This window comes from Oncorhynchus gorbuscha, linkage group LG02 (genome assembly GCF_021184085.1).
Source record: "Oncorhynchus gorbuscha isolate QuinsamMale2020 ecotype Even-year linkage group LG02, OgorEven_v1.0, whole genome shotgun sequence".
Lineage (NCBI taxonomy): Eukaryota > Metazoa > Chordata > Actinopteri > Salmoniformes > Salmonidae > Oncorhynchus > Oncorhynchus gorbuscha.
This window is the reverse complement of record NC_060174.1, coordinates 64,301,077-64,325,021: the sequence shown is the minus strand read 5'-3', so window position 1 is coordinate 64,325,021 and position 23,945 is coordinate 64,301,077. Positions and strand designations below refer to the sequence as shown.

Sequence of the window (23,945 nt, the reverse complement as noted above, 5' to 3'; positions counted from 1 at the left end):
TGCAGCTCAGTTCAGAAGGACTACTGTATATTTGTTGGGTCTAGGTGGTTTAATACATCCACAGCTTAATTATTAACTTGACTGTGCTTAAAGAGATGTTCGATGTCTGATTTGTTATTGTTACCCATCTAGCAGTCACTACCCCTCTTTATGAGGCTTCAAAAACCTCACCTCTTTGTAGTTTATTCTGTGCTTGAAATGTTATACTTGACTGAGGGACCATACAGATGTTGTATGTATGAGTGACAGAGGAATGGGTAGTTATTCAAAAATCATGTCAACCCATATTATTTCACATGGTATCCATGTAACTTATGTGATTTGTTAAACCAACTTTTACCCTTGAACTAATTTATGCTTGCCTAAACAAAGGGGGTTGAATACTTATAAACCACTATATATTTTCACTTCGACATTGAGTATTTTGTTAAGATCATTGACAAAAAAATAATAATTGAAATCTATTTCAAACCCACTTTGTAACGCAACAAAATGTAAACAATTCTGAAGTAAAGGCAATTATTGAGAAAAGTTATGTCCCTCCTTTTCACTAACACACAGCTGACACTGTCTCTTAATTTCTTTCTTTCCTTGAATTAAGTTTTAAGGAATACTTTCTTTAAAAAAAAACTTAAACCACCAGCAGGCCAGATTGGACCCACACGCGGGTTGTATGCTTGACACCCTTGTTCTAGACTCGGGTAATTATAGAGTATATTTGATGTGCTGTTGTTGGGCTCTGAAACTTCAGATCTGCAAATAACAAGTCCTTCAAAGTGTTGCAACTTTTATTTGCCTGGTTTCCTTTGTTTTGCCATTGTTTCGTTTTCATGCTTTCTGTTTCTTTGAGGATAGGTTTTTGTCAGTCTAGATGTAGACATGTTGACAGTATTATTGTTTTATGTACCAAACTACAATTCATTAGTCCAAAATACATACCTGCATGCCCCATCCCCTCAAAAAGATTTATAACCAACTGCCTGCTTTTTGATTGTAAATGTATCACCCAAGTCCTCCCTCACACAAACGTACCTTTGAAGAAACCTGGAAACCGTTTATCATTGTTCCCTCATTGTATAGCCAAGTCTCGGAGTTGGACCATCCATGGCCTGTTTTTCCATTGCATGTGTTTGCTTAACAGTTGCCTTTTACTCATGAAAAAAATAACTTATTTACTCATTATTATTCACTTTTATAAATGTGACGTTAATTATGTTGGCTGCTAAAATGACACATTAACCTTCATGTTCGTGACTCAGAATCTGTTTACACAAGCAGCTCAATTCTGATTTACCAATAATTAGCCTAGTCTTTGACCAATCAGATCAGACGTTTTTGCCAATAATTGGGCAAAAGATCAGAATTGTGCAACCTGTGTAAACGCATCCAGAGCACCAAAAGTAAGATTGGGGTTAGTTCAGATTTTGTTCCTGGCGGTCAAAGTTGAACTACTGTACTGCGCAAACGTTGTTTCCATTGAATGTATTAAATTAATCCAGACATACATTCCCAAAACACATGAACGTTGTTACAAGACCATGGTGCTTGCCTACGGAGCTGTGAGGGGAACGGCACCTCAGTACCTCCAGGCTCTGATCAGGCCCTACACCCAAACAAGGGCACTACGTTCAACCACCTCTGGCCTGCTCGCCTCCCTACCACTGAGGAAGTACAGTTCCCGCTCAGCCCAGTCAAAACTGTTCGCTGCTCTGGCCCCCCAATGGTGGAACAAACTCCCTCACGACAGCGGAGTCAATCACCACCTTCCGGAGACACCTGAAACCCCACCTCTTTAAGGAATACCTAGGATAGGATAAGTAATCCTTCTCACCCCCCTTTAAGATTTAGATGTACTATTGTAAAGTGACTGTTCCACTGGATGCCATAAGGTGAATGCACCAATTTGTAAGTCGCTCTGGATAAGAGCGTCTGCTAAATGACTTAAATGTAAATGTTGTTTAATCTTATCCTGGGAATTTCTGAGAGCCAGTTGGTTTATAAATTATCAGACTACAGCCTGTCAAAGGGTTTTCTCCTGCATCAACGTGTGTAGTAAGCCATGCAGCAATCAATAACACCGCTATGGCACTGGATCAAACACTTCATTTGATTCCAAAGTGTGCTTCCAGATTCAAGCCTTGCCAACGGCTGTCCATGTTCTAGCAATCACAATCGGAGAGCCTGAGTGACGTGTCAAACCCACAGGAAGCAAACCTATTACACAAAGAGAAGACCGGATACAGCTGAAATGCCACACCTGTATTTTCAACACAAACCAGTTACGTGATTGTTCATATACTGTGAATATTGAACACGGTTCAACTTGGCTTTAACATATTGTACAGAACACAATATATGAAAATAGATTTAATGAACATACACGTTGAAACATTGAAGAACATATTCTACCAGCAAAAAAATAGCATCATAGACATGTTTGTTTGTTTTGTACTGGTTCACCACACCATGAACCCTTCAATACTTGCAGAATTGTAAACTAAACGTAAAAACCAAATATAAATGCTGCCAGGATAAAGTAGCTCCGATGGTACTTCACAATGCAAGTGGATATATTTATTCAATCATATACAGTAATGTGGAAATTATTTGATAAGTGTGATTTAAAAAAATGAGTAGAGCATTCTACCAAATGATAGAACATCCACCCACCCATCCTCTGGAGCGTTTGAAAATGTGTCCGTCTAGATTCTCTTCACTTGGGCCTCAAGCTCCTTATCAGTGTTCAGTACAACGACATGAGTAGGTCTGTCATTTCTTCTGGAAGAATCCCATAATAGAAGCCTGCTTAGTAGATTTATTAGAGGCTGCAGCAGCTTTCTTACTTTTCTTCTCCTCCTCTTTTTTGCCCGTTGATGGTTTTGGTGGGTTTGGATTCTTCGGAGTTGGTTGACTGAACTTAAAGTCATCCTCAGTCTCGGAGTAGGATTCACTCTCATAGTCTTTCTCGGTCACTGGAAGGTAGACAATATTTACATGATTTTCAGATCAGACAGCCTATATAATATATATTTTTATTATGTATAGAAAGAATGGATTTAGTAACTTTGGGGAATATACAGTACCAGTCAAAAGTTTGGACACACCTACTCATTCAAGGGTTTCTATATTTAAAACAAATATATTTTCTATATTGTAGAATAATAGTGAAGACATCAAAACTATGATATAACACATATGGAATTATGTAGTAACCAGAAAAAGTGTTAAAACAAAAATATATTTTAATGAGATTCTTCAAAGTAGCCACCCTTTGCTTTGATTACAGCTTTGCACACTCTTGGCATTCTCTCAACCAACTTCATGAGGTAGTCACCTGGAATGCATTTCAATTAACAGGTGTGCCTTGTTAAAAGTTCCATTTGTGGAATTTCTTTCCTTCTTAATGCGTTTGAGCCAATCAGTTGTGTTGTGACAAGATAGGGGGGGGGGGGGGTTACAGAAGATAGCCCTATTTGGTAAATAGATGTAGACAATTGTAAAAATGAAGAAAAACCCTGGAATGAGTAGGTGTGTCCAAACTTCTGACTGGTACTGTAAATGCCCTTCATGTTTATATCAGAGGAGTTAGGCCTAAGCAAAATGTTTTGATGTCAAATTTAAATAGAAACAAAAACTCCCAACACAACTCAATATATTACCAATGCATCCTTCGTCATCCACAAATGTGCGCGATTTCAAGACACGTCTCCTCTTCCTTCGTTTACAACCTGAAAGCTCCTGCATGGATCGACAGGTCGTCGATCACAAATGGGTGATTAAAACGAAATGAAACACGCCAATTATACATCCTGCAACGTCGACAGTTTAGTACCCAAATTAAATAGCAGTAAAATGTGAAAGCTTACATCTGAATGTGAAACAGCAACTGGTTCTTTCTTTACTTGAATCTCAGGACTTGGTGATGGGTCCCTCTTTTCTTGCAACTGTGGAGGAGAGTCTGGAATAACTGTTAAAATAGAATAGTTCTGTTTTCAATCATGAACAATTGAATAATTGAGGTCCAGTGTGAATGTCGAGGGGAGCCCGAGCAATACGCTTCCCCTCCCTTTACAGCTGATCTTACCCTCATCGCCACTACTGTCTGGCTCGGGCTTCTTTATCCTCCGTCTCTTCTTCCTCCGACTCTCGTTCTTCTCCTCTTCACTATCAGAATGTTCAAGACGCTTGGTCTTACTATCGAGAGGAAAATATCCCGTTAAAGCATACTCCGTTCTAAATGTCAATGTCGACCGCAAAGACAAGATTTTAAAAAAGAAACAACGTTTTTGTTCTGAGATACTACACAACCATAGTGTCCCAAAAAATACTTCCTTATATAAATCGCTAAAGTACCCATTTGACTTTTGTTAGGACAAAAGTTGTATATTCATACAAGGACTCCTACCAGGTTTAATAGTACACACCTTGTATCTTTCTCAACCACAGCATCCTTTGCTAGTTCCTCCTTGACAGGAGTCTCTGCTTTAGGAGGTGGACTTGAGGGCTTCTCATCCACCGAGGAGGATGTCTGGGCTATTTCTACCTCTTCCTTGATGGATTTGTCAGGTTTTTCTGTGGTGGATATACAGGATTTATTTTAAGAGATTTAAAAGACAATAGTAGTATTTACATGTGAAACTATAGAAAGGCATCCACCATATACAGTGGGGAGAACAAGTATTTGATACACGGCCGAAATGCAAATTAATTACTTAAAATCATACAAAGCGATTTTCTGGATTTTTGTTTTAGATTCCATCTCTCACAGTTGAAGTGTACCCATGATAAAAATGACAGACCTCTACATGCTTTGTAAGTAGGAAAACCTGCAAAATCGGCAGTGTATCAAATACTTGTTCTCCCCACTGTATATGATATGGGATTGTTGAAATACTTACTGGCTGCTTGTTTCGCAAAGAAGTTAGCCACAGGATTCGTTTTCGGAGCAGGTTTAGTTTTGGAGGTCTCAACCTACAATATCAAACAAATGTGACATCGGAAGTGAACATTACGTCTTGCAATTTAGAGCACATGTACACACGAACCAAAGAAACAAAACACATACCACAGGTGTAACCTCTTTGTGCTCCAATTTAATCTCTTTGCTTGAATCTGGATTCTTGGAGACATTCTTGTTTGCAAACATTCCCATAATGCCTTTGGGTTGCTTGGAGGTGGGTTTAGAGGCCAGATTCGAATGGTTTGCTTTGATTTGCTCCGTCTCTGGTGGTGGGGCCTGTGTCGTCTCACAGGCCTGCTGCACCTCTGCAGAGGACCTAGGCACCGCATCAGCACAACGAATTGCACTGTACCTGCAAATAGATATTATGTTCTGATAAATAGCCTAGGTCACTAAACCTTTGAATATTTCGCTTTAAGTGTAAATACCGATGTACCTGCTGCAATTTCTTAGATTCTCTTTCACAGTGTCATAATCAGCACTGTACAGAGGACCACTGTCTTTCAGCACAGCCTTCTGAACACTGTACACATGTACGCTGACCGTCAGGCTCATCTTTGACTTCGCATCTAGAAAGGATGACAGATTGTGTTTTGGTGACAATTTCAGAAGACTTCATATTCATCTTGATGAGAAGGAAACACCATAACAAATCAAGTCAGGAAATGAGGCAGGTGAACAGAACCCTAGTAAGTTAGGTGAATCTTTCCTCTCAAGCGCAATTCGATACACATTCATTGTAGATATGCCTTCAGAAGGTATTCCTACCTAGACTTATTCCACATTTGTGTTACACCCCAAATTCAAAATGGATGAAATATATCTACACAAAATACCCCATAATGACAAAGTGAAAATTAAGACATTATGGCAAATGTATTGAAAATAAAATACAGAAATCTAATTTACGTAAGTGCTCACACCCCTGAGTAAAGACTTTGTAGAAGCACCTTTTGAGTCTTTCTGGGTAAGTCCCCCGGAAACATTCACTTCTTGGTAAGCAACTACAGTGTACATTTGGCCATGTGTTTTATGTTAATGTCCTGCTGAAAGCTGAATTAATCTCCCAGTGTCTGGTGGAAAGCAGACAACCAGGTTTTCCTCTAGGATTTTTCCTGTGCTCCATTGTTTTGTTTTTTTTATCCTGGAAAAACTCCCCAGTCCTTAACGATTACAAGCATACCCATAACATAATGCAGCCACCACTATGCTGGAAAATATGGAGAGTGGTACTGTGTAATGTGTTGGATTTGCCCCAAACTTAACACTTTCTATTCAGGAATATAAAAGTGAATTGCTTTGCCACATTTTTTTCAGTATTACTTTTTATTCTGTACAGCCTTCCTTATTTTCAGTCAGACAATTAGGTTAATATTGTGGAGTAACTACAACATTGATCTATCCTCAGTTCTCCCATCACAGCCATTATACTCCAACTGTTTCAAAGTCACCATTGGCCTCATGGTGAAATACCCAAGCGTTTTCCTTTCACCAGTATCTTTGTAGAGACTCCATCCACTGCTTTTTAAAACTTCTACCCAGCTACCAATAGGTACCCTTCTTTGCGAGGCATTGGACAACCTCCCCTAGTCTTTGCGGTTGAATCAGTGTTTGATATTCACTGCTCGACTGAGGGACCTAATTGTATATGTGGGGTACAGAATGTTAAAGACTATTATTGCACAAAGAGTGAGTCCATGCAACTTATTAAGCACATGTTCACTTCTGCTTATAACAAAAGGGGTTGCATACTATTGACTGACGACAGTTCAGCTTTATTTAGTTTTATTAATTTGTCAAAATAACTAAAAACATAATTCCACTTTGGCACTATGGGGTATTGTGTGTAGAACTGAGACAAACAAACACAAATCACAAGTGAATACATTTTAAACTCAGGCTGTAAGACAAAAATGTGGAAAAAGACCAGGAGTATGAATACCTTCTGAAGACACTGAAGATACGGATAGTTTCAAACTATCTGGTTTGATTTAGCTTTTTGATCTTAAATCATTTTTCGCCCCATTTCAAGGCTTCCTTGTCGAGATAAGATTCTTGAATCTTTAGTCAAATGTACAACTTTGCTCTTTTTTTTCATCTGAGAAATGTATTTAGAATGTAAACCAATCAGGGTTTAGGCCTGGACATAGCACCATCACAGCAACCACTTTAGTTGTTCATGATCTCATCCATGCTTTAGACACTAAAAATGAAATGCTGCTTTGTTTGTGGACCTGTCAAAAGAGTTGATTCTGTTGATCAGGCCATTTTACTGAATAAGTTGTCCTCGATAGGCATGAGCTCTGACAGATAATCATGAAACCATGAACAGCCAAGTGACAGAACTCAGGCCATCGTGATTGATGGGGTTAAGTCGGAGTTTCCTGACGTACATAAAAGATGTACCACAGCGGGCGTTTTTTGGCACAGTTCCCCCCCCCCCCTCACTATTTATACGTACACACCATTGGTCAATCTGCACTTCCTCTACAGTGCATTCGGGAAAGTATTTAAACAGCTTCAATTGTTTCACATTTTGTTACGTTACAGCATTATTCTAAAAATGGATGTAAAAAAACTCATCCTCAGGCCTCCCGAGTGGCACGGTGGTCTAAGGCACTGCGTCGCAGTGCTAGCTGTGCCACTAGAGATTCTGGGTTGGAGTCCAGGCTCTGTCGCAGCCGGCCACGACCGTGAGACCCATGAACGCACAATTGGCCCAGCGTCGTCCGGGTTCGGCGGCAAGGATGTCCTTGTCCCATCGCGCTCTAGCGACTCCTGTGGCGGGCCGGGCACAGTGCACGCTGACAGTCGTCAGGTGTACAGTGTTTCCTCTGACACATTGGTGCGGCTGGCTTCCGAGTTAAGCGAACAGTGTGTCAAGAAGCAGTGCAGCTTGGTTGGGTTGTTTTTCGCATCTCCCAAGTCCGTATGGGAGTTGCAGCGATGAGACAAGACTAACTAGCAATTGGATACCACGAAAAGGGGAGTTATAAAAAAAAATACATTTAAATAACTTTCCTCAAACTACACACAATACGAAAACAAGTTTGACATGTTGGAAAATGTATTACAAATAAAAACTGAAATATATATTTTTTTTACATAAGTATTCAGACCCTTTGCTATGAGACTCAAAATTGAGGTAAGGTGCATCCTGTTTCCATTGTTCATCTTTGAGATGTTTCTACAACTTGGGAGTCCACCTGTGGTAAATTCAATTGATTGCACATGATTTGGAAAGGCACACACTGGTCTATATAAATGGTCCCACGGTTTACAGTGCATGTCAAAGCAAAAACCAAGCCATGAGGTTGAAGGAACTGTCCGTAAAAGCTCAGAGACAGGATTGTTCGAGGCACAGATCTGGGGAAGGGCACCAAAACATTTCTGCAGCATTGAAGGTCCCGAAGAACACATTGGCCATCATTCTTAAATGGAAGAAGTTTGGAACCACCAAGACTCTTCCTAGAGCTGGCCGACCGGCCAAATTGAGGAATCGAAGGTGGTCAGGGAGGTGACCAAGAAACCAATGGTCACTCTGATAGAGCTCCAGAGTTCCTCTGTGGGGATGGGAGAATCTTCCGGAAGGACAACCATCTCTGCATCACTCCACCAATCACACCTTTATGGTAGAGTGGCCAGACAGAAGACACTCCTCAGTAAAAGGCACATGACAGCCCACTTGGAGTTTGCCAAAAGGCACCTAAAGGACTCTGACAATGCGAAACAAGATTCTCTGGTCTGATGAAACCAAGATTGAACTATTTGGCCTGAATGCCAAGTGTCACGTCTGGAGGAAACCTGGCACCATCCCTACGGTAAAGTATTGTGGTGGCAGCATCATGCTGTGGGGATGTTATTCAGCGGCAGGGACTAGGAGACTAGTCAGGATCCAGGCAAAGATGAACGGAGAAAATTACAGAGATCCTTGATGAATACCTGTTCCAGAGTGCTCAGGACCGCAGACTGGGGTGAAGTTTCACCTTCCAACAGGACAACGACCCTAAGAACACAGACAAAACAATGCAGGAGTGGCTTCGGGACTCTGAATGTCCTTGAGTGGCCAAGCCAGAGCCCAGACATGAACCCGATCAAACATCTCTGTAGAGACCTGAAAATAGCTGTGCAGCAACACTCCCCACCCAACCTGGCAGAGCTGGAGAGGCTCTGCAGAGAAGCAGGGGATAAGCTCCCCAAATACAGGTGTGCCAAGCTTGTAGTGTCATACCCAAGGAGACTCGAGGATGTAATCGCTGCCAAAGGTGCTTCAACAAAGTACTGAGTAAAGGGTCTGAATACTTATGTAAAATTCATATTTCAGTATTTAATAAATTATTTTAAAAATTCTAAACCTGTTTTTTGCTTTTTCATTATGGGGTAGTGTCTGTAGATTGATAAGGAATACATTTTTTTATAATCCTGTAATGTAACAAAATGTGGAAAAAGTCAAGGGGTCTGAATACTTTCCGAATGCACTGTATATGTGGATGATACTAGTATGTATGCCATTTCCCCGACTGTTGATCTGGCTGTATCAAAACTAGTCAGAATTTATAGCTGTGCATGAATCCCTTGACGATTTAAAACTTGTGCTTAATACAGGCAAAACAAAATATGTTTTTAAACTCTCATAAGAATGTTTCAGATGAACTACATGTTCACTCATTAGATGGCTCACCAATCATACCTGTTCCCGCATATAAATACTTAGGCATTTGGATCAGTGGAGGACGACTCATAATAATGGCTGAAATGGACCAAATGGAATGGCATCAAACACCTGGAAACCATGCGTTTGATACCATTCCACTGATTCCTCTCCAACCATTACCACAAGCCAGTTCTCCCCAATTAAAGTACCACCAACCTCCTTTGATTTGGATTGATATGGAGCTGACGTAAAAATAATAAAAAATAAAACATTGACGAGTTGGTTAAGTCAAGATTTAACGTAGTCTTTTTCTACCTAAACAGATCATGCCCCTAAGCAGTAGGAAGCAGATTATTCAGTCAATCTTTATCAGTTCTTGATTATGGTGATATTATTTATCAAAGTGCAGCTGCTGCTACTCTGAAACCTTTGGATGCCCTTTTCTGATACTCACCACTGCATCCTGTATCAAAAGGTTGGCTGAACTTTGCTAAAGACCCGTCGATCTCTACATTGTTTAGAAGGCCCTACTTCATAAACGTCCGTCTTATCGAACTTTGCTGCTGAAGTATATGTATCAGAGTTACTTAACCCGGTCACATGATTGGTTAACTCGAGGTTCCTAGGGTCTCCGACTGCGCAAGTCTACTTTTAATGCACTGTATTCCTGGAACAGAATTCAAAATACATTTCATGTTGATGTTCTGGTGCCATTGGGGCAATTTAAAGCTTTGATTGGGGACGTATTTGGGTAGGAATGTAACTATTTTTCTGGTTGATTTGCAATGTTTTATCTGTGCTTCCCATGACTGTTTATACAGACACACACATAGTACCAGTCAAAAGTTTGGACACCTACTCATTCAAGGGTTTTGCTTGATGTTTTTACTATTTTCTACATTGTAGAATAAAATTGAAGACATCAAAACTATGAAAACACATATGGAATCATGTAGTAACCAAAAAGTGTTAAATCAAAATATATGGTAGATTCTTCAAAGTAGCCACCCTTTGCCTTGATGAAAGCTTTGCACACTCTTGGCATTCTCTCAACAAGCTTCCCACATATGCTGAGCACTTGTTGGCTGCTTTTCCTTCACTCTGTTGTCCTACCTCATCCCAAACCATGTCAATTGGTTTGCGGTTGGGTGATTGTGGTGGCCAGGTCATCTGATGGAGCACACCATCACTCACCTTCTGTGGTCAAATAGCCCTTACACAACCTGGTGGTGTGTTTTGGGTCATTGTCCTGTTGAAAAAACAAATGATAGTCCCACTAAGAGAAAACCAGATGGGATGGCGTATCGCTGCAGAATACTGTGGTAGCCATACTGGTTAAGTGTGCCTTGAATTTGAAATAAATTAGATTTATTTGGGCTGCAGATAATTTCCGATTTCTGAGGCTGGTAACTAATGAACTTATCCTCTGCAGCAGAGGTAACTCTGGGTCTTCCTTTCCTGTGGCGGTCCTCATGAGAGCCAGTTCCATAATAGCGCTTGATGGTTTTTGAGACTGCACGTGGCGAAACTGTCAAAATTCTTAACATTTTCCAGATTGACTGACCTTTGTGACTTCAAGTAATGACGGACTGTGGTTTCTTTTTGCTTATTTGAGCCGTTCTTGAAATAATATGGACTTGGTCTTTTACCAAATAGGGCTATCTTCTGTATACCAAACCTACCTGTCACAACACAACTGATTGGCTCAAACGCATTAAGGACAGAAATTCCACAAATTAATTTTTAACAAGGCACACCTGTTAATTGAAATGCATTCCAGGTGACTACCTCATGGAGCAGTGGATGTCTTCACTATTATTCTACAATGTAGAAAGAAATAAAAACCCTTGAATGAGTAGGTCCAAACTTGTCCAAACTTTTGACTGGTACTGTGTGTATATATTAGAGGTCGACAGATTATGATTTTTCAGCGCTGATACAGATTATTGGAGGACCAAAAAAAAAGCTGATACCGATTAATCGGTCGATTTTTATATAGATAGATATATCTATCTTATCTATGTGTGTAATAATGACAATTACAACAATAATGAATGAACACTTATTTTAACTTAATATGATACATAAATGAAATCAATTTAGTCTCAAATAAATAATGAAACATGTTCAATTTGATTTAAATAATGCAAAACCAGTATTGGAGAAGTAAAAGTGCAATATGTGCCATGTTAAAAAAAGCTAACGTTTAAGTTCCTTGCTCAGAACATATGAAAGCCGGTGGTTCCTTTTAACGAGTCTTCAATATTCCCAGTTAAGATTCCCAATATTCACAGTTCGCAACAAGCCAGACGGCCCAAACTGCTGCATATACCCTGACTCTGCTTACACTGAACACAAGAGAAGTGACAATTTCAGGCACCGCATTGATTATATGCAGCGCAGGACAAGCTAGTTAAAACTAGTAATATCATCAACCATGTGTAGTTAAACTAGTGATTGTGTTAATATTGATTGTTTTTTTATAAGATAAGTTTAATGCTAGCTAGCAACTTACCATGGCTCCTTGCTGCCTGCACTCACGTAACAGGTGGTCAGCCTACCAGGCAGTCTCCTCGTGGAGTGCCATATAAATCGGCCATAATTGGCAATTGTTATTAAAACTTGAAATTGGCCATTCCGATTAGTCGGTCGACCTCTAGTGTGTGTGTGTGTGTGTGTATATTCATGTTGTATCATGCAGGGCATATTTGAAGAAGAAAAAAATACCCAGGTGTCAATAGGTCTTCCCTGATAAAATAAAAGGCTAAATACCAACAAAAAAAACATCAATTCTACCACAGCTTTAGATTTCACCCAGTCTCAAAAGCTAATAGTTTTGATAATTTGGAACTTGCATAATGATTGCTGTCCTCGTCATGAAATTACAACTTTACCCTGTTCATGTAAAAATGACCAAATGCACTTGTAGATCAATGGCCTACATAGTTACACGCATAAAGGTTTGATAGGCTACAGAAGGAGAGGACGCATCAATTCAGTCAACAGATTTGAGGTATTTTCAGAATCGGGCAGAAAGAAAATAGTATGATTCATAGCTTTTTGAATCCATTTTCTGACCAATGAATACTTCATTCGGATCGGTTTGGACTCCAGCGGACCGATGCGCTCATATCTTAAACATTTGAAACGGTATCGATGCATATGGGTGAATTGTTAAATCCTCACAACTTACCCTCCAGCTGATCCTCTCGCACTACTGACACCTTGTGACTCTGAAAAGAAAGCATTCAAAAAAGATAAACATTGAAAAGACCTAAGCACTGCATAGAACACTGGAACTAAAACAAAGTAAGAATCCTAAGTCCAAATAGGCTTACTGCTTGCTGTATGTCATGTTCTGAAGGGGCATGAGAGCAGTTGTGTGCATTGTGCATAAAAATTGGTGTTTTGGCTTGTTCTCTTACCGTGGTACCATTCTCAACAAACTTGCCAGACACAAGGTAGGTAGCATGGAGCCGAGCCGAGCCTTCTTTCCTCTTTTGATCCAAGTAATGGTAGAGCATCCTGAAATAGACACATTGTGGTGGAACCATAGACTCATTTACAGGTGGTGGTTTAAACACAACAAAACGTTGGAAGGCAAGTAATGTGGGTGGTTCTGGATAACGTTACTCACTGTTTGGCTAGGTTGACATGGACCCCAAGGGTGAGACTCAGCCATTTGTAGGTCACCTGTTTGAACACACACACACAAGAGAACACAACAGTCTGTTGTCAACATAGATATGGCCGGGATACACTAAACTCGGTTAACCGAGAACAAAAGTATTGCGTAATTGGTCAGACGTTTACGCAGCTAACGTGGTCTGTCCATGAGAGATTGGGGATGCATAACTAACTACAGTACCTAAGTAACGACGTAATTTACACCACAACAATGTATTTAATCCTGACAATTTCGCAAGCTCTGGTGTACTCCGATCTTCTAGGATTGCAGCTCCAACCTTCCCCAATTCAACCAACTGTAGCTAGTTAGCTAGTCTCAAAATGTGGGGCCTGCTGATGCTGTCCAAACCCACTGCACCATTCAAACTGGGCGAGTGATGGCTAAAGTTAGCTAGCCAGCCTGAGCACAGTCAGATAGCTACTGTAGCTAACTTCTATTGGCCCCAGCAGCAAGCTAACAGTAGGTGGATAGATCGAGATATATTAGTTAATTTAGGTGACTTACGATTTTATTCTGGTCGTTGACAAATTCATCAATATTATCCAAGTAAAGGTCATCCATTGTGCAATGTATGAAGCTAACGAGTCGATAGCTCTTCTACCCCCGTTTCTGTTTCAGGCGGGAAGGGAAGACACTGACGTCACGGACGCGCTTTATTTACTTTCTTTCATCCGTTAGCGTGGGATGTGTTCAAGAGCATCAAGGGTTCGGGGTCTGTGCATTGCATTTGTACGGAATCATCATGACACACAAAGTTTATGCTATATCACATTGGTCCCTTGTAAGATGGACAGTTTTATAAACTCATTTATTAACACAGATGTTATTGCTACCCAGCTGAATTGTAAAAATATTCCACAAGCCTGGGTGACAGCCCAGGACATTTGCAAGATCCACTGTCACCCTCTTGTCAAGGTTGAATAAAGTTTAAACAGCTATTTGAAATAACACGACAGACTATCAAGGCAAACAAATGCATGATGTCATACATTACAGTTGTAATAGGCTAAATAAACTCAATCAAGAAGGTTTTCCCTGCTTTTCATTGCTTTCATGTGAACCATCTTGCAGCCTACTTTTTCTTCATACTCCTCAGCAAAGTCAAAGCCTCTTCCTTGAAAAACACCCCTGCCCTCTAAGACGCTGGCTACAAAACAAACAGGATTACATATTCAACTAATACTATTACATACAATAGATATGCACTTCATGTAATCGATGAGGATAAAAATAGGTTTAGTAGGCCTACCTACTTAGAGGGATTTCGCTGATTGTTGTCCTCTCCTTTATTTGTGTAAGCATCTCCAACTATTTCCCCTCTCTTCTGTATTGGTCTCAGAAGATAGATTTCCAATCTGAGAATTAAAGGTTGTTGTTTCATTATTAAATATGGATGACTGTCATTACATTTGAATGCAGATACCTCGTGACAGATAAAATCACATGTTGACATCTTCATTAGGCACATCCTTCAATAGTTATTCACATAGCTCACCTTTTGTCCCCCCTCTTCTATATGGTTTCTCTATGCAATCAAGATTAGGTTTGGGATTTCTTTAAACTTGGAGATTCTTGAGTGTTTGTTCCAACATTCTCATCACATGTTCTATTCCTGTATGACACACATTTACATTACTTAAGGTACTGCAGTGTAGCATTGAAAGTGTACAAAATTGCTTTGACTCGTAGAAAAACTTGACTTCAAGTAATCATAAAAGGGCCCTCACCAACAGGCTCTGCACTGTTTGGCAACCAATATTTTTGAATTTATTTATCCATTATTTTACCAGGTAAGTTGACTGAGAACACATTCTCATTTACAGCAACAACCTGGTGAAAGGTTACAGGGCAGAGGAGGGGGATGAATGAGCCAATCGTAAACTGGGGATATATTAGGTGACCGTGATGTTTGAGGGCCATATTGGGAATTTAGCCAGGACACCAGGGTTAACAACCCTACTCTTACGATAAGTGCCATGGGATCTTTATTAACCTCAGAGAGTCAGGCCACCCATTTAACGACCCATCTGAAAATCGGTACCCTGCACAGAGCAGTTTCCCCAATCACTGCCCTGGGGCATTGGGATATTTTTTTTAGACCAGAGGAAAGAGTGCCTCCTACTGGCCCTCCAACACCACTTCCAGCAGCATCTGGTCTCCCATCCAGGGACTGACCAGGACCAAACCTGCGTAGCTTCAGGACCAAACCTGCTTAGCTTCAGGACCAAACCTGCTTAGCTTCAGGACCAAACCTGCTTAGCTTCAGGACCAAACCTGCTTAGCTTCAGGACCAAACCTGCTTAGCTTCAGGACCAAACCTGCTTAGCTTCAGGACAAACCTGCTTAGCTTCAGGACCACACCTGCTTAGCTTCAGGACCACACCTGCTTAGCTTCAGGACCACACCTGCTTAGCTTCAGGACCACACCTGCTTAGCTTCAGGACCAAACCTGCTTAGCTTCAGAAGCAAGCCAGCAGTGGCATGCAGGATGGTATGCAACTGGCTATAGGAATTTATAGCTATTTATAGCCTCTGAATTTTCCTGGAATTGCATTTGACTAATTTTTCTCAAACTCTTTGACTGGTCTCATCAGATGGTATTCAGATTCATTGGGGAAATCACCTGAGAACAAGTTACCTATTATACTCATGTCACCATACTGTACATAGGCATGTTAAACAAAGCAAATAACTATCCTCCTGAATATCATGAAAGAGAACATGACAATCACCTGTCACAAATACAGGTTGGTGGTCTTAATTGGGGAGGGCGGACTCATGGTACTGGCTAGAGCTGAATAGATGGAATGGTATCAAATGGTTGTGTTTGATGCCATTCGCGCTGTTCCTACCATTATGAACCAGTGGAGGCTCCTCAAAGGAAGAGGACCATCCTCAGTGAATTTCATAAAAATAGTAAAACTGAGACCGTTGAACTTTTTCTTAAAATGAAGCAGCAAGAGTCCATTTTTCTTCATCTCCACTTAGCAAATGTAGCTGGGTAGTTTAGTTACTCAAACACATGGCGTTAACAGAGGGATGCCATGTTAACTAGCTTGCTATGACTAACAACACTAGTACTCTTTTTAAGGTAAGCTTTTGGTTTTACAAATTGCCACCGGGGTCCGCTGGTGTAACTGCTAAACTGCTTACTGACTGTACACTCACGTTACTGCATGATTGTGTGGTTACTAACACGTTAGTTCTATTAGCTATGCTGACTAGGACGTTACTTTAGCTAATATGGGGACAACGATGTAGGCTGTGTGTAGCAGATATGACATGATTTGGCTTGGAATATCCCCCCCCCCTGGTCACATGCAGCTGATGTGTTCTTTTGTGGATTTCAATGAAGGGGAAAGGTGAAAGTGCATAGAGGTGAGAAGGAATACAACGAGGCTGCTATGAAAGTGTGCTTTGTTTATTCGTGATCAGGAGTTTATTCATGCTGATGATTCTGTTGAAAAACATTACTTAGATGGAAGCAAACAAAACAGGGATAAAAAAAATCCTGAATTTGTCCAATAGAAACTGTTGGACTAATGATTACACCCTAGATAAGATAGCTGTAGGCAAGGCAGTTTTGAATGAATCACCAATATCAAATTACATAAACTAAGTTGTAGCAATGTCATGATGGGTATAGGGAACATTTGAGAATACTGTAGTAGCCTAAACCCATCGATGTTACACTGAACTGGGTGAATAGAATATGAATGATATCATCCAACATTCTGTAATAGAGGACATGCTCATGAATTTTTTTATTATCTTCCTCATCATAAACGGCACTGTCCTCAGCAGCCACCACAAAAAATGGCTCCTCATTTTGGAAGGTGTCATCTGATGACCATTGTAATCTTCAAAATCTTTCATCTCCAGAGAGCATCAATAAAGGCACCTTTGGAATCTATTTTTACCTAGAGAAAGATTCATGTTCATCAATTAGTTTCAATATCAAAAGTTAGACCAAAATGCAGTGTTTACAAAATATTGAAATGAAAACAAAGACTGTGCAGTCATATTTAACTTTCCAGGTGAATGCAAAGCCCAAATGTGGATTCAATTGTTTTTGCATTTGAACCTGTCGTTTGGAATCAACACATAATATCAAAAGGTTTCACAACGTCTGGTGCCAGTTTCCTAGACACAGAAAGCCTAGTCCTGGACTAAAAAGTATTTAATGGAGAGTCTATTGAGGATGTGTTTTAGCCAAGGCTTAATCTGGGTCTTGGAAACCAGCCCCTGATGTCTTCTTGCACCTAATTCTAATACCCAGCCTTTCCTGGAGGAAGTCAGTCGGCAGTACGGGGGGAGTCACATGGATGGGAATACAATGAACGATAAGAAAATATTTAAGTTAATCAAATCTGTTAATACTTAATAATGGCTTCACATAAGTGGAGTTAACATACCACTTCCCCCGTGTGGTCAGTGGGTTGGAGTGAATAACAAGCTCACTGAGCATAGGAAAACACAGCTACAGACAACAGTGCTTCTTCCTCAACAATCTGGAGGCAATAACGAGACAAGGGACTTCACTGACTCGCAGTATATAGTCGTCCCGAAATATATCTTGACAATGTACATACCTTATGATCAGCTACATTGAGGAAACTAAGCTCTGGTAGTAGCAAACCGTACGCTCCATACAATTCCTGTCCTCAGCCCCAGCATCAAGGAATATGTGAGTGGGGGAATCATTTTTGGATTGACCACACTCATCCTATAAGAGAATAAACATGCAGAAAACTAGTACATGTTGGTTTTATAGGGCATGAAGTAGTAATAAAAAGCAAAGTGAGCAAAATCAACTTTATACAAGCCAGCTACGTTATTTTGACAATATAGTATACCAACCATTAATGTATTCAGTCTCCAAACCCTCAGAGAGAGGAGGATTCCCAAAGTTTAGTTTAGTTTATTATTTTTATTTTTACAGGGACAGTGCACATTAATCAACGTTTCAGTAAAAGTGCCGGTTTTAGCCAGCCGGCTAATTTTCAACCGCAGTCCCTTGGCAGGTTATTAAAAACAATTACAATATAGACAATAGCAACATAGAACAAGCAAGACATAGCATACAGATGAGCAACATAGGACATGCAAGACGTAGCATACAGACAGAGCAACATAGAACAAAAAGCAGCAAGACAAAATTCATAAAAGCAACAAAGTGTTTACACACCTCACAAGCTACAGACAACAGACAACATGGAAAGCGGCAACACACAGCTAGGGACCATGTTCACAAATCTGATTGACCTTTAGCCATGTTTTCAAGCATTTTGTGAAAGTGTGATATGTGGTGCAGTTATGTGTGTCTGATGGCAGTGTATTCCAGACATGGGAAGCTCTCACAGAGAACGCAGATTTACTAAAGGTGTTTTTCCTTAGGGGAACTATACAGTCACCTCTCATGGCAGACCTTGTGGATCTGCTGCCATAATGTCTGGGTTTTCTATTTAACAAAAATATTGAGTGGAGGGGGAGCCAGGCCATTAAGGATCTTGAATACAAGACATGCGTCGGTGTATTGCACAAGATTTTCCCAACTCAAGAGCTCATGCTTTCTAAGGATGTGACAATGATGATGGCTATTGGGCTTCCTATCAAGCACTTTGAGAGCCTGTTTGTAGACAGACTGAATAGGTTTTAATGTTGTACAGCAAGCTTGGGCCCAACTAGTCAAGCAGTATGTTAAGTGGGGGAGTATCATAGAGTTGAAGTACAGTTTTGCTACCTCTGTAGTCAAACAATTTCGTATAAATCGGAAATTAGCTAGGTTGAATTTAGTTATTTGAATTACCTTTTTCACATGCTATTTAAAAGAGAGGTTGGAATCAAGTATGATGCCAAGGTACTTAAAATCGGATACCACCTGGAGCTTCTCCCCTGACACATAGACATCTGGCTCAGTAGCATCTGTTGCCCTCTTTGTGAAGAACATGCAAACAGTTTTTTTCACATTGAGATGCAAACACGAGTCACTGAGCCACTTTGTAACCTGGACCATTACAGTAGTGAGTTCTTGTGCAGCTTGTTGTTTGCTCTTTGCATGCACATATATCACTGTATCATCTGCATACATTTGAATTTCAGACCCAGTACAGACAGAAGGCAGATCATTAATGTACAGGCTGAACAAGAGGGGCCCCAGTATTGACCCTTGGGGCACGCCCACATCATAGCTACGAGTGGGCGACAGCTCATTGCTCACTCTGACACACTGAGTTCTGCCTTCAAGGTATGATTTCATCCATCTCAAGGCATCTGTCATGCAGGTGAAAGAGGACCCAAAAGCGACTTGGCGAAAACAGAGTCTTTAATCCAGTAAAGTAAATACAAACAAAAAACACAACTTTCACTCGAAATGACGAGGACAAACTGGAGACTCGATCTTGAACAGCAGGTGAACAGCAGGTTGCCTCGGGAAGGCACTTGAACCAGACAGACTCAGACACCTGCTCACCACGCAGCATCTGAGGAAAACACGACACGACAGGGCGATACACAAACACAGCACGGTGAATTCTAGACAAGGAACCGACAGGACAGGAACGGAACACAAAGGAAGAAATAGGGACTCTAATCAGGGGGAAAGGATCGGGAACAGGTGTGGGAAGACTAAATGATTGATTAGGGGAATAGGAACAGCTGGGAGCAGGAACGGAACGATAGAGAGAAGAGAGAGCGAGAGAGTGAGAGAGGGAGGGGGAGAGAGAGGGATAGAAAGAGGGAAAGAACCAAATAAGACCAGCAGAGGGAAACGAATAGAATGGGAAGCACAGGGACAAGACAAGATAATAAATGACAAAACATGACAGTACCCCCCCCACTCACCGAGCGCCTCCTGGCGCACTCGAGGAGGAATCCTGGCGGCAACGGAGGAAATCATCAATGAGTGAACGGTCCAGCACGTCCCGAGACGGAACCCAACTCCTCTCCTCAGGACCGTAACCCTCCCAATCCACTAAGTATTGGTGACCCCGTCCCCGAGAACGCATGTCCATGATCTTATGTACCTTGTAAATAGGTGCGCTCTCGACAAGGACGGGAGGGGGAGGGAAGACGAACGGGGGTGCGAAGAAAGGGCTTGACACAGGAGACATGGAAGACAGGATGGACGCGACGAAGATGTCGCGGAAGAAGCAGTCGCACAGCGACAGGATTGACGACCTGGGAGACACGGAACGGACCAATGAACCGCGGAGTCAACTTACGAGAAGCTGTCGTAAGAGGAAGGTTGCGAGTGGAAAGCCACACTCTCTGGCTGCAACAATACCTTGGACTCTTAATCCTGCGTTTATTGGCGGCTCTCACAGTCTGTGCCCTGTAACGGCAAAGTGCAGACCTCACCCTCCTCCAGGTGCGCTCACAACGTTGGACAAACGCTTGAGCGGAGGGAACGCTGGACTCGGCAAGCTGGGATGAGAACAGAGGAGGCTGGTAACCCAGACTACTCTGAAACGGAGATAACCCGGTAGCAGACGAAGGAAGCGAATTGTGAGCGTATTCTGCCCAGGGGAGCTGTTCTGCCCAAGACGCAGGGTTTCTGAAAGAAAGGCTGCGTAGTATGCGACCAATCGTCTGATTGGCCCTCTCTGCTTGACCGTTAGACTGGGGATGAAACCCGGAAGAGAGACTGACGGACGCACCAATCAAACGACAGAACTCCCTCCAAAACTGTGACGTGAATTGCGGGCCTCTGTCTGAAACGGCGTCTAACGGGAGGCCATGAATTCTGAATACATTCTCGATAATGATTTGTGCCGTCTCCTTAGCGGAAGGAAGTTTAGCGAGGGGAATGAAATGTGCCGCCTTAGAGAACCTATCGACAACCGTAAGAATCACAGTCTTCCCCGCAGACAAAGGCAGACCGGTAATGAAGTCTAGGGCGATGTGAGACCATGGTCGAGAAGGAATGGGGAGCGGTCTGAGACGACCGGCAGGAGGAGAGTTACCCGACTTAGTCTGCGCGCAGTCCGAACAAGCAGCCACGAAACGGCGCGTGTCACGCTCCTGAGTCGGCCACCAAAAGCGCTGGCGAATAGACGCAAGAGTGCCTCGAACACCGGGATGACCAGCTAACTTGGCAGAGTGAGCCCACTGAAGAACAGCCAGACGAGTGGAAACAGGAACGAAAAGGAGGTTACTAGGACAAGCGCGCGCGACGCAGTGTGCGTGAGTGCTTGCTTAACCTGTCTTTCAATTCCCCAGACTGTTAACCCGACAACACGCCCATAAGGAAGAATCCCCTCGGGATCAGTAGAAGCCACAGAAGAACTAAACAGACGGGATAAGGCATCAGGCTTGGTGTTCTTGCTACCCGGACGGTAAGAAATCACAAACTCGAAACGAGCGAAAAACAACGCCCAACGAGCTTGACGGGCATTAAGTCGTTTGGCAGAACGGATGTACTCAAGGTTCTTATGGTCTGTCCAAACGACAAAAGGAACGGTCGCCCTCCAACCACTGTCGCCATTCGCCTAGGGCTAAGCGGATGGCGAGCAGTTCACGGTTACCCACATCATAGTTGCGCTCAGATGGCGACAGGCGATGAGAAAAATAAGCGCAAGGATGAACCTTATCGTCAGACTGGAAGCGCTGGGATAGAATGGCTCCCACGCCTACCTCTGAAGCGTCAACCTCGACAATGAATTGTCTAGTGACGTCAGGAGTAACGAGGATAGGAGCGGACGTAAAACGTTCTTTTAGAAGATCAAAAGCTCCCTGGGCGGAACCGGACCACTTAAAACACGTCTTGACAGAAGTAAGAGCTGTGAGAGGGGCAGCAACTTGACCGAAATTACGAATGAAACGCCGATAGAAATTAGCGAAACCTAAAAAGCGCTGCAACTCGACACGTGACCTTGGAACGGGCCAATCACTGACAGCTTGGACCTTAGCGGAATCCATCTGAATGCCTTCAGCGGAAATAACGGAACCGAGAAAAGTAACGGAGGAGACATGAAAAGAGCACTTCTCAGACTTTACGTAGAGACAATTCTCTAAAAGGCGCTGTAGAACACGTCGAACGTGCTGAACATGAATCTCGAGTGACGGAGAAAAAATCAGGATATCGTCAAGATAGACAAAAACAAAGATGTTCAGCATGTCTCTCAGAACATCATTAACTAATGCCTGAAAAACAGCTGGCGCATTGGCGAGACCAAACGGCAGAACCAGTACTCAAAATGCCCTAACGGAGTGTTAAACGCCGTTTTCCACTCGTCCCCCTCTCTGATGCGCACGAGATGGTAAGCGTTACGAAGGTCCAACTTAGTAAAGCACCTGGCTCCCTGCAGAATCTCGAAGGCTGATGACATAAGGGGAAGCGGATAACGATTCTTAACCGTTATGTCATTCAGCCCTCGATAATCCACGCAGGGGCGCAGAGTACCGTCCTTCTTCTTAACAAAAAAGAACCCCGCCCCGGCCGGAGAGGAAGAAGGCACTATGGTACCGGCGTCAAGAGACACAGACAAATAATCCTCGAGAGCCTTACGTTCGGGAGCCGACAGAGAGTATAGTCTACCCCGAGGAGGAGTGGTCCCCGGAAGGAGATCAATACTACAATCAGTGACCGGTGAGGAGGAAGGGAGTTGGCTCGGGACCGACTGAAGACCGTGCGCAGATCATGATATTCCTCCGGCACTCCTGTCAAATCGCCAGGTTCCTCCTGAGAAGTAGGGACAGAAGAAACGGGAGGGATGGCAGACATTAAACACTTCACATGACAAGAAACGTTCCAGGATAGGATAGAATTACTAGACCAATTAATAGAAGGATTATGACATACTAGCCAGGATGACCCAAAACAACCGGTGTAAACGGTGAACGAAAAATCAAAAAGAAATAGTCTCACTGTGGTTACCAGATACTGTGAGGGTTAAAGGTAGTGTCTCAAATCTGATACTGGGAAGATGACTACCATCTAAGGCGAACATGGGCGTAGGCTTCTCTAACTCTCTGAAAGGAATGTCATGTTTCGAACCCATGCTTCGTCCATGAAACAACCCTCAGCCCCAGAGTCTATCAAGGCACTACATGTAGCACGCCAACCGGTCCAGCGTAGATGGACCGACAAAGTAGTACAGGATTTTGATGGAGAGACTTGAGTAGTTGCGCTCACCTGTAGCCCTCCGCTTACAGATGAGCTCTGGCTTTTACTGGACATGAATTAACAAAATGTCCAGCAACTCCGCAATAGAGGCACAGGCGGTTGGTGATCCTCCGTTCCCTCTCCTTAGTCGAGATGCGAATCCCTCCCAGCTGCATGGGCTCAGACTCTGAGCCAGAGGAGGGAGATGGTTGCGATGCGGAGCAGGGAAACACCGTTGATGCGAGCTCTCTTCCACGAGCCCGGTGACGAAGATCTACCCGTCGTTCTATGCGGATGGCGAGAGCAATCAAAGAGTCCACTCCTTGGTCGGTTCCTTCTGTCATGCAGGTGAAAGAGGACCCAAAAGCGACTTGGCGAAAACAGAGTCTTTAATCCAGTAAAGTAAATACAAACAAAAAACACAACTGTCACTCGAAATGACGAGGACAAACTGGAGACTCGATCTTGAACAGCAGGTGAACAGCAGGTTGCCTCGGGAAGGCACTTGAACCAGACAGACTCAGACACCTGCTCACCA

General features: G+C 42.4%; 1 protein-coding gene across 2 annotated transcripts; it reads right to left on the bottom strand.

The window, feature by feature from the left end:
• Window positions 1-2,354: 2,354 nt before the first annotated feature.
• pold3 (polymerase (DNA-directed), delta 3, accessory subunit) lies at window positions 2,355-13,939 on the bottom strand. 2 transcript variants are annotated; one of them, XM_046296159.1, is made up of 12 exons: window positions 13,807-13,939; window positions 13,252-13,307; window positions 13,040-13,139; window positions 12,808-12,847; window positions 5,397-5,529; window positions 5,066-5,312; window positions 4,899-4,971; window positions 4,425-4,572; window positions 4,085-4,194; window positions 3,867-3,967; window positions 3,660-3,738; window positions 2,355-2,972 (listed from the first exon to the last, which is right to left on the bottom strand). In XM_046296159.1, exons 1-12 carry the CDS (start codon window positions 13,861-13,863, stop codon window positions 2,770-2,772), a joined length of 1,347 nt encoding a protein of 448 aa, XP_046152115.1. In that variant the 5' UTR covers window positions 13,864-13,939; the 3' UTR covers window positions 2,355-2,769. The 2 variants fall into 2 exon arrangements, with proteins under 2 accessions (XP_046152115.1, XP_046152123.1); XM_046296167.1 differs by having other exon boundaries at window positions 3,867-3,958.
• Between the last annotated feature and the right edge of the window lie 10,006 nt (window positions 13,940-23,945).